The sequence below is a fragment of the Austrofundulus limnaeus genome, unplaced genomic scaffold (assembly GCF_001266775.1).
Source record: "Austrofundulus limnaeus strain Quisiro unplaced genomic scaffold, Austrofundulus_limnaeus-1.0 Scaffold74, whole genome shotgun sequence".
Taxonomy (NCBI): Eukaryota; Metazoa; Chordata; class Actinopteri; order Cyprinodontiformes; family Rivulidae; genus Austrofundulus; species Austrofundulus limnaeus.
In genome coordinates, this window is record NW_013952476.1 from 554,674 (window position 1) to 565,697 (window position 11,024).

An 11,024-nucleotide genomic window follows, 5' to 3' on the forward strand; every position below is an offset into this window, starting at 1 on the left:
GTCAAATGAGAATCCAAAGTAATTCCAAGATATTTGTAGGTAGTGACAATATCAAGGGGGTTGTTTAAAAAAGTGAGTTGTGAGTTTCCACAGGTTTAAGATGTTTTAGTGAAAAACAAAGCAGGTCTTTGAACATGAGGTCTCTGGACTCTGCCGTCTGCACAGATCTGTTCTTTCACAAAYGTTTTCAGAGGAAAACCAAGAGAGCACTTCTTACAGGCTGTGAGGGAGTCTGGGCTTTTGTGCTGTGTGTCCTCGACTGATTCTCTCTCATTTCCTCCTGCTCTTCATCTGCCTCCTCTTGTCGACAACTCGACTCTCTCTCCAGCTCTTCCTGTCCAAAAGAGACGAGACTGAATGAACTTCAAAGACTTTCAGCTGCTGTTTTATTTTTTCTCTCGCTCTCACCTGTGCTCTTCTCTTATTTTCCTCCTCTTCTTCTTCTTCTCCCCTCCTCTGCTTCCATGCTCTGGTTATGTGTTTGGCTCTCTTCTTCTGCAGCAGAGGAAGTAGCTGCTCCTCYGGGACCATGCTTCTGAGCTCGTTAAACTCGGGCCAGAACCTCAGCAGCTCGTTGAACACCGACGCCTCGATGAGCAGAAAGAAACCTGAGTAACGCCCGCAGGGGAAGAAGAAACCAAACTCTCTCACCCACAGGAACACACACCTGCGCTTCTCTAAAGATGTACGGGCCGAGCTCGTGACGTTTCTCCAGAATAAGCTGCGCCTGATCCGGGGGGATGTCTATCTGCAGGGTGGGGGGCACGGAGGAGCTGATGAAGCAGCTGATGATGATGGAGATTTTCTGCTGGATGGTGGCTTCATCACTGTGGGAGTGACAGAGGTCCTTTTTCATACAAACAACAGKGAGAAGCAAAGTATTTTAATGAGGTGAGGGGAAAAACAGGTTGGATTTTTCTGGGGTAATGATGAACTCAGAACTGAGCAAATCAGCTGTAATTTGTGGTGATTTATTATAAAATAATAAGAAATAAAGAATAGCACAACTAAGATGTAAATATTCAGCAAGGTTTCAATGAATCAAGGAGCCAAAACATGAGCTTATAATTCAGTAAATAAACTAAAGCCTTCTAATCTGTCAGTAAACACATTTAAATTTACAAACATTACTCACATACCAAACCATAAAATAAACTTGAAATCAGTCATAAAATAATAATCTTCTATACATGTTCAGGTCAAAGGTTAGCCTCCAGCTAGATTTTACCTTGTACTTCTGCACCTCCACCCAGAAACGCACATCATTCTGCAGGAGGTCTCCCTTCAGAGAGACAAAGAGCTGGAACTGCTCRCAGGTGGTTGGGTCCAACAGAACCCGTCGAAACAACATGAGCTCTGTGGAGGAATTCATCCACCGCCCCTGAACCTGCACAGGTAAAACCAGTGATAGGTCCACAACGGGAGGAGTTACAAACATTCACCTTCATTAAGTTCTGGTTCTGCTCCAGGTTCTCCCTCCAGAGAGAGGACGATCAGACGCTTGGACCACCTCAGCTGAGGGTCTACTGTGAGCTCCTCACCTTGTTAATCCTGAGCYTAACCTCCCTACAGAGGAAGTCCTGTTCATTCAGCCCGTTATTCTTTCAGGATGGAAAGAATGTAGACTGATCAGTCAATCAAGAGCTCCTTCATCACGTCAGACTGGACCGACTGTCTTGTTACTGCGAACAAGGTTTGGGTTGGTTTCTCTATCCTTCCATGCCTCATGAATAAAACTCAGAGGATCAAACTCTTCCTCTTGAGGCAGAGACTCGTCCCCAACCTGGAGGCAGCATGCCACCATTTTCCAGTTGAGAAGCACGGCCTTGTAATGAGAGGAGCTGACTCACACACACACAAGTCATTTTAGAAGACAACATCGACTACACTTCATTTAATTTGAGAGATATTTACCCAAAACTTGAGGTGGTAAGGTAGTAGCTGAGACTGATCACTAATACACATTTTGAGCATTTAAAGGAGGTATTGTGTGTTTTCCAGGCGCACAGTACATTTCTATACAACAAACAGTAGCTATGTTACTTCAGTTGTTATGAATTGTTGTATGAATGAATAATAAATCTGACTTTGCATCTAGACGCCTTGAAATTAGCCTCTGTCTCTTTTAGAACCTCCAACCGTTTCTGACACCCCCACTTCAGCACGTCATCACAACAATGCTTCAGGGGATAGGGGCTMTGTGGAGCTCGGCTACATACTGAGCTTCAGGGAGGAGCTTTGTACAAATAGGCGGAGCTTTGTACCAACAAGTGTTTAGGCAGCTCCACATGACTACAGGAGATTCAAGTATGTCAAACATGCATGAATGAGTCAAAGCAACACTCTGGGTATGTTTAACATTTAACATTATAACATGATATAAAGCTTAATAGCGTGCTGGTAAAACAGTTTTYCACCAGAAAGGGGTTCCAACTGAGATCAAATCTTTCCTGTAATGTTCTGTTTGTGGTGCTAAATGTTCGTGTTTTAAATCTGCCATGGAGACAGAAGGATGGGAACAAAGCTGTGTGGAAAATACAAAAAACTCTTAAAGTTCAGTGATCCTTGAATTTTATTCATCTAGGGTCTGATTTGGGAAAATAATTCYAAGGTCCGAAGTGTGTCTGACAAAGCTGGCGCTTAAAGCCAAGTCAAACAGAATCCCAGTGCCCTCAGGACAGGAAATACCTCATTTCTGTCTGTTTACAGTCTTCACACTCCCTGGAGGATTTCTTCTTACCTTCCAGGCTTCTCTTCTGGCTCTGCGTCGGCTGTAGATGTTGTGTGAGAGCCGGCCTGCTGTTCGCAGCTACCTCACAGAAACACAAGACACACAAAGGTCAGAAGTCAGGAACAGAGTGTCCTGGGACTGAGAGAAGGAACTGGGCATCTCTTCAATCCCCCTCCATTGTTCTCTTTGTTATAATCTTACAGAGTTGATTTTTCCCCAGTCTTCTCTTTAAAAACYGTCTGTCGTCTGCCTGCCTGATCCTATCTGTCCTCCTCTTCACCTTTTACACATCTCCAGAGTCTAAAGAGTGTAACGCTAACCTGCGTGTCTCTCATTACTTAATGAGGAGTCGCTGCATCAGTAARCATTGTACACTTGATAACATGATGAGATGAAGCAGACAAATTTGTGGCCTCCGTGTTTCRTCTGACAGAGCAACCTGAGAGACTCTGACAGCACTTAGTGATCCAGCTCACACATAATGTGAGTCTCAGTTTGYACTCAGCAGCAGCAAACCACAGTGACACTGCTGAACATGGCTGTCACCTTTTCTCTGACTCTGATAAAACAAGCTCAGTCCTAACAAGGCTGGGACAGTTAATTCAATGTAAATACAAACAGATTGTGTCACTGGAACACAGTAAACATATCAAATGTTTGACTGGAGGTTCATCTGTCTGTGAAAATCTGCTGAAATAAACTATTTCAGAATAAGGTTCCCTAAAGCAAACGTGGGAAAACTTTAAAAACCCACCATTTACAGTTCAGAAGATCTGACAGATTTTGAGAATCCAACTGATCTTAACGAACTGCTTGTTTCATCGAGYCATTCTTGAACGAGTTACGTCATCATGTATGGCGTATGTGATGACATCATCACGTCACGTGGGTGGTGCCATGAGTTTTGTCAAGCAGAGCCCCCTTTGCCCCTTTCCTCCTGAGCTGCTGTTCTCCACCACTCTGCCTGTCTTCAGTGATAAAGTGAAGGAGAAGAGATTGTGTCTGTGGTTAAAAAGGAAAAAGATATTACGAGGAATAAAAAACTAAAACAACAAACGGCTCTTTACTGCCGAYGACTCGATTCCTATTGTTCATTATGAGACACTGTTTGTGAACGTCACATCTCTGATGTGACAGGCAACTTTACAAAAAATATCATGGATGTACAATATGCATCAGCATATTGTAATATTATTAGTGGTAAAGAAAATGAACGATAATAATTTAGCATGACTTACGTTTATTACTAATTAATAAATTGCTAATAGGGTAGAACGTGTTTAAATTGGGAAAGTTCTAAAGTTTTCACTCTAGAACAGTTCACAAAATAACGTTACTGGCAGCTGCTTTAATTATTGATGCGCTGCAGGATTTGTAGATRGTCAATTTAAACATTGTCTGACCATTAATACATGTCTAAAAGATGGTGTGACAGTACATTTATACAAGCATAAATACATATACATAMACACAAAGTATATAGAATAGTTACTTCATGAGTTATTAAGCATGAATWAACAATGAGTGTGTTGGTTTTGAAAGTAATTAGACTTTATGGGTAAAGAATTAATAAATGTGTTCATTTATAAMCTATTAGGTATAAATCATCATTAATTAACCACTTATTAATGATTGAGTAAAGCTAAATRAAGTGTAGTTGTTATAAATTRTTACCAAATCAATGAAAAACTGGTCTAAATCTATCTTTGTTAAAAATGTGTCCTCCAGTACTTTAAATCATTAAYGTCAGGCCTAAAATGTTGGTGACGTCTAAAACTGAAGCTGGTAGAGGTGGGTAAAAAGAGGACTGGACAGAGACGAACATGTAAAGCTGTTCTGCACGACCAGTTAAAAAATGCAGGTTTTAGCAGCAGAAATGTGTGAGGAATCTGACCGACAACCTTCTGTTCGCGTTTCTGTCGCTCAGTGAACTCCTCTGCAGACAGAAACAGAGGCAGCCATGTTTCCTCCATGTGTTTCCTGATGATKTCCTGGACCTCCAGGACCACTGGGTCTGAGAGACTCGCTGACGTCAGACRCTCCAGTCCACCTGCCCGACGCACAAGCTGCACATAAAAGAAATCAGGCACAGATATGCTGAATATGATGAAAGTTAAATATGGTTTTCTGTAAAATCCCAGTAAAAACAACATATGACAAAATAAACAAGAGAAACGAAGACAAACTGTGGAAAACCCCACAGAAAACATGTCTGCTTCCTGCCTCCTGCTGTGCTCTTCATCGTTCCCACAATCCTCCTCCCTGGTTTGTCCTCATCCATCAGTCTGACCGTGTCCCCCCACCCCCCTTTATTTATTTATTTTTTATTTCTTTATACTTCAGTTGTATTATGCACGCACACGGGCATGCCTGCTCTGATACGTTCTCAGGGGCTTTRGAAATGAGAACCAGTCATGAAGTCAGGAAATGAAAGGGGGCATTGTGTGACTGAAGGAGCGAAGGGCCAAAGCTGTAAAGCTGTCAGTGTCTGTGTCAAACAGAACCAACAGAAGAGCTGCTGCTGCCAGAGACAGTCCTCCAGGGACAGTCCTCCAGGGACCGTCCTCCCAGGGACCGTCCTCCAGGGACCGTCCTCCCAGGGACCGTCCTCCCAGAGCTGCATTGATGTACCTTCACACCAACGATGAAGTAAGAAATAAAGTGATAAGTAATTATCGCCTGCCATCAAATGCAAAATGACCATAATGTTTTCCCCCATCTGTGTGTTCATTTGTTTGTTGTGTTAGCAAAATATCCACTCATGCATTGAGCATTCTTTTAAGAATGCTAGACAAAGGTTTCAGTTAGCTAACAGTAGTAAACAGTGGAAACAAAGACTGACAGTGTTTTCTGTAAATACTTTGGAGCCACTTTAGAGCTGGAAAGATAAAAGCGGTCCCACTGCTGCACGTCCCATCAAGTCCCCCCCCCCTCGTGTCCTGTCCTCCTGCAGCAGCGTAATCCTAGAATCCAGAAACCTAATCTGCAGCTATAAATGTCAGGACCAATTTCATCCGCCTCTGGTTGGAGCTGGTTCTGATCATCTCTGTCTTTCTGAAACGGAGCCACGTACCTCTCGTCTTTGTTTTAATTCTAACCACGCCGGCTCATCCCTGACTCCCTGCCAAGCCAAGAGCTGTCTGACCGTCAGCCTGCAGCCGACAGGATGCTGGGTGAGGGAGAGGGAGGGTAGCGTGAGAGCTGCAGCAGCCTCTGTTTATCAGTTCTGGATGATGAGCCCCCGTCAGAACTCAGAKCCCACTTTGAAATGTTCGTGTCAGGAGCAGTCATCTCTACCACCAGATCTGTGGGACTTTCCCAAATGTTTCAGACTCTCTGATGTGACAGAACTAATATCAGTGTTTACTAATTTCACCCCCACCAGAGGCAGAGGGATCTTTTTGTTCTGTGTGTATGTTTGTCTGTACTGTTAGCAAAATATCCCAGGAAACTCAAAATGAGCATTTAGTTTGTCTTCATCGCTAACTGCTACCAAACTTTTCCACTTACAATTTCAATMAACTCTTTCCATCTGTTAACAAAATATCTCATGAACCACTGCAGATTGCTGACAGGAGATTGAATTAATGCTGGCTGTGTGTTCATCTCATCATWAAATATTTTAGTCTAAAACTCTGCCATGAAAGTTGGTGGGCATCACACATTTGAGGAAAACTATTAATAATGTAATTGATTACATAGTTTTGTTGTTCTGTTGTGGCAGGGCTGTCKGAGCCAAAGTAGTACTTCTCATTCAGGTATTTGGCTACAATCTGAGACGACCGCTCSTCTCTGATGTCCTCGTCCTCCTGAGGAGTCTTCTTGTACTGCTCCAGCTCCAACCAGCACATCAAGTGGATGCTGCACAAGAACACAAATGCTCATAAAATCGATGGAGAACACAGCTCACTGCGTACTGTTCAATATTCCATTGCACTGCTCACCTGGCATCTTGTTTCTGTAAGAAAGACATAAAGTGCTCCATCTCACGAGGCTGCTGAAGTAAGGAACTTAAACGACGTCCGTGGTAACCTGGAGACACGCTAGACCAGGACTCATGCAGCTGCGAACSCTCAGAGGAGTCAGTGGATGGATGAAGAGCTGAAGATAAAAGCTTAGACACACAGCAGACACAGCAGAGAGAATAATGAAAAAAATATATTTATATCAGAATCAGCAGATACGTATGAGATTAAAGACTGTAAACACTACGTCTAGTAAAGCATATGAAGTATTTCAAATGTTGAAAAGTCTTAAAAAGTATTAACTTYTCTTGATCTTTTCCACATTTTATCACAATACAACTTCAAACTTCAAAGTATTTTACTGGSATTTTATGACAGGCCCACACAAAGAAGGTTTTCAAAACTTTAACATCAAAAACCTGAAACATGGCGTCAACCTTTACCCCGATACTCTGAACTAAAACTGCCTTCAGAAGTCACCTAATACACAAAAACTGCCGTACAAATCCTGGTGTTCCCTGAACACACGACGGCTCAGTGGTTAKCACCGACGCCCCACAGCAAGAAGGTCCTGGGTTCAGGTCCAAGAAGGTTCCCTGGTTCGGACCTGGGGTCTTTCTGTGTGGAGTTTGTATGTTCTCCTCGTGCTTGTGTGGGTTTTCTCCAGGTACTCCGGTTTCCCCTACCCCCAAAAATATGTACAATAGGTTGCCTTCAGGCCCAGGCCGCCCTTGAAAAAGACACATCTCAATGGGACTTGACTGGTTAAATAACGGTAAATAAATAAATAAAATAAAAGACCTCAGAGGTTTGTTAAAGAACAACAGTGATCAAACAGGACCATAAAGACCAAGGAACTGTGCAGGGTCACAGAGGAGCTGGTGCCTAGCTCCAGTGGTCACTGAGCAAGAGGTGGAGTCCCACCTGGAGTCCTCACAGGACCACAAAGAGACAAACAAGACAGACAACCATTTACATGAAGAAAACCCATTGATGCACACAGAAAAGACCCAGGCAGGAGGCAAACATGCAGAAACTCCGTCAAAACTGAACAAGAGATAAACGTATATTTATGTAGAGGTCTGGTTAAAGTCCTGATCTGGATCCAATCTGGGTTTGAGCTTTTCTTCAACACAGTATGAGCAAAGCCCCAAAAACCTGCAGCTTTAAGATGGTCCTACAAAGTTTTGACTCTGTATGAATAAATACAAATGCACACCACACYTTAGATCCARCTTTGTGAAAATTWAACATAAAATCCATGRCATCATTCCCCTCCCATTTCAGGATTATGCACARCTTTGTGTTGCTCCATCAGAAAATCACAGGAAAATTTGTGGATTAAATGTTACTTTTTCAAGGTTCTGTTTTCAGCACTGATATTCAACACATAATCATTTTCATAAATAAACCGACTCATGAACCAGTCATCAACATGTTTGACATCATGGAGCTGTGTGATGTGAGCAGACCTGTCCCGGCCGTCGCTCTGATTCTTTGAGGTTTTGGAGTTCCCTGTAATCAACGCACTGCACCTCATCCTGYAGACTCACCTGGACAAACACAAATATTTTACTAGAAGAATTATTTAGTCATCTCTTAAACCAAAATATGGTTCCAAGTCCTCAAATCTGAAAACTGAGCTGCTGCATCATTGCAAGAGCTTGGAGATTTTAATTTTTTTTATCCTAGATGTTTTAAGGATGAGAGGTGGTAATAAAAAGGTTGGTCCAGAACCATCAATGGTAATTCTGAGGACAGATTATAGATAAGTTTGATTGTTTAAGAGTCAAAACAAGGAAGTTTATCTGCCTGAAAGATGTTCTGTGACCCCAGCTGTTAACGAGGCCTCTGCAGTGGGATGCAAAAGTATTCAYGCCCTTTGTAATCTGTTGTTAGTTTGTTACTCAAACAAAAACACTTCAGTACTTGAACCGGAGGGTACCCTCCTGACCCACTGGGCTGAATCCTTTCAGGTTTGTGAGGACATCATCACCTGTCAATGTTTTTGTAAACATAACAATGGATGAATGAAATGGATTAAAGTRAAGATTAGCYTTTWTTTTTMATTRGTTTCTCAATCACTCTAGACWGTGTTGGGAATTATTTAAAACYTTTTTTTTCCATTTAACCTCATAAATCTGGAGTATTTTCTGTGGAGTCATTGCCTAAAAGAAGTGTGAATATSCATTTAAATTCCAGGCTGTGAGACAACGAAACAAAGATTACAGAGGAGGACAATACTTTACAACCCACTTCATGAGTCAAAACAGTAGTTAAAAAAGGAACCAAGTTTTCCCAGATACAAGGTTTGTATATTAGTACAAACACCTGCTGGAGTGACTCTCTGTCCCTGTGGAGCAGCAGAGTCCACGGCTCCAGCAGGATACTGAGTGCATGATCCTCAACATCATCAAACAGTTTCTTAAAAGCAGGCCTCAGTYGGTTGTACAGGGTGTCGTACACCTCCCTCTGGACTCCTGCAGCAACATTAATGCTCCTCCTGGCAGAGCTGCAAACATACGTGGAGTAAAGGAGCTGGGGAGGAGAGAAGGAAAACTGTTCAAGTCAAAACCACAATCACTTTCATCATAGCCATCACTCTGTGCTCCTACAATATTACTTTCTCTCATCAGTGCTGCCATCACACCAAATAAATGTCACTCATWTAGACCTGCTGGCCGCGGGGCGATGGAAATAGTTTTATTTATTTTATTAACCTTTATTGAAGCGGGCAAATCCCACTGAGATCACACATCTCTTTCAGGGGAGGCCTGGAGGAAGCCTAACACGCAGGTTTGTGGACCGTGGGAGGAAACTGGAGAAAACCCACACAAACATTAGGAGAACATGTGAAAGACCCCAGATCCAAACCAGGGTTTGAACCCTGGACTTTTAGACTGTGAAGCAACAGTGTGAACCATTTATCCACTACGATGCCCAGAGAACTAAATGTCATGCCTCTGCTGAACCGAAAGTCAACTGACARAATAAATACRTTTGAAAAAGGTTTCACTCTGAGGTATCCTGGACCAAACTTCACTGTAGGCAGGTTAAACGGATCTTAAGGGACTGGACTGAAGCAAAGCTGGAAGAGTTTGAGTCACAGGCTTTCATGGCCGAACATTTCTTAACTTAAAATTAAGGGAGGATTGTGTGAAAAGAGCAAACAAGGAGTCTGAAAATATGTGTTAGCAAAAAGGTTACCACTAAGCAAATTCTAATTAAAGTCTTTAGTTATTACAACTGGTTAATTATTGGAGTCAACACAATTCAAGATGGYCGCCAAAGTAAAATGACCTTCAAACAGAAAAATGGATTTAATGCACTGGAACCTGCAGCCTCAGCGTTAGGAGAGTGTGGTACCACTGAGCTACCTCAAGCTGCAACAACTCTGTCACTTCTCACCATWCGATTATTTCTGTCAAACTCTGGCATGAAGGCGGCAGGCTATATGCATTCATTTCCAAGAATGTTTGGTCTGTAATGTTCTWATTGTTCATCTGTTCTGACTGATGATGTGAGCTGACCTGTGCTTCTCTCTGAACTCTGTAAGAGTCCAGTCCRTCCTGACAGAACAGCTCGTGGTACTGCAGCAAGTCTGTCCAAAAGTAAACTGCATTCACCCACAGCTGAAACAGAGGGAAAAAAAAACTACATGTTAAAAACTCAATCTTTAAAATATAAAGCTTTAACCCTGGCAAAACTAATTTAACTAACAACCAATAATGATAGTAAAAGAATTTGACATGTGTAACATTKTAGACAAAACTAAATGTTTGTTAGTGAGCAGCAGAGAGCAGTTTATCTAAAGATAACTGATGGGACTGAGGTGTCTGATATTATTTTAACACTAACATTCCAGGGCTCAGATCATACCTGGTTTCCAGATTGTTCACAGAAGTGAGTGAAGTACCACCCAGACTGGGATTCAGCACTGAGAGCCTGCAGCAGGGTTTCAGCTCCTCCACAGAACAACTGAGGTCTGCTGTACAGCAACTATTGACACACGATTAAAAAAAATGTGAAGGAATTTTCCAGGCACATAGTTTAATTCTATACCACAATCCAGTAACTGTTACCTTCAGTTGTTATTAAAAATGCTGTATAAAGCGGGTAAAATAAGTATTGAACACGTCAACATTTTTCTCAGTAAATATATTACTAGAGGTGCTAATGACATGAAATTTTCACCAGATGTCAGTAACAACCCAAGTGATCCATACATACAAAGAAATCAAACCATAACGGAACTAATACTTTTATGTTTAAGCAAGTTATTCATGACATCCTTTAATGACCTAGGTTTTCATGACATGCTGTTCGTC

At 42.1% G+C, this 11,024-nt stretch overlaps 1 protein-coding gene and 1 long non-coding RNA gene across 2 annotated transcripts in view; one reads left to right on the forward strand and one right to left on the reverse strand.

Annotated features, from left to right (window-relative positions):
- rgs22 (regulator of G protein signaling 22) overlaps window positions 1-11,024 on the reverse strand; it is a 21,692-nt gene that overhangs the window by 3,200 nt on the left and 7,468 nt on the right. Inside the window, exons 9-20 of the mRNA XM_014010835.1 lie at window positions 10,576-10,695; window positions 10,227-10,328; window positions 9,028-9,234; window positions 8,169-8,249; window positions 6,676-6,845; window positions 6,430-6,592; window positions 4,633-4,797; window positions 2,741-2,809; window positions 1,229-1,387; window positions 668-847; window positions 409-588; window positions 218-334 (exon numbers count right to left, since the gene is read on the reverse strand). Of these exons, the coding sequence (XP_013866289.1) occupies window positions 218-334; window positions 409-588; window positions 668-847; window positions 1,229-1,387; window positions 2,741-2,809; window positions 4,633-4,797; window positions 6,430-6,592; window positions 6,676-6,845; window positions 8,169-8,249; window positions 9,028-9,234; window positions 10,227-10,328; window positions 10,576-10,695 (1,713 nt within the window). The remainder of the gene's footprint in view (window positions 1-217; window positions 335-408; window positions 589-667; window positions 848-1,228; window positions 1,388-2,740; window positions 2,810-4,632; window positions 4,798-6,429; window positions 6,593-6,675; window positions 6,846-8,168; window positions 8,250-9,027; window positions 9,235-10,226; window positions 10,329-10,575; window positions 10,696-11,024) is intronic.
- Window positions 1,309-1,788, forward strand: LOC106519257 (uncharacterized). Its single transcript, XR_001310422.1, has 3 exons — window positions 1,309-1,395; window positions 1,470-1,528; window positions 1,609-1,788. It is a non-coding gene; the product is annotated as an uncharacterized LOC106519257 (long non-coding RNA).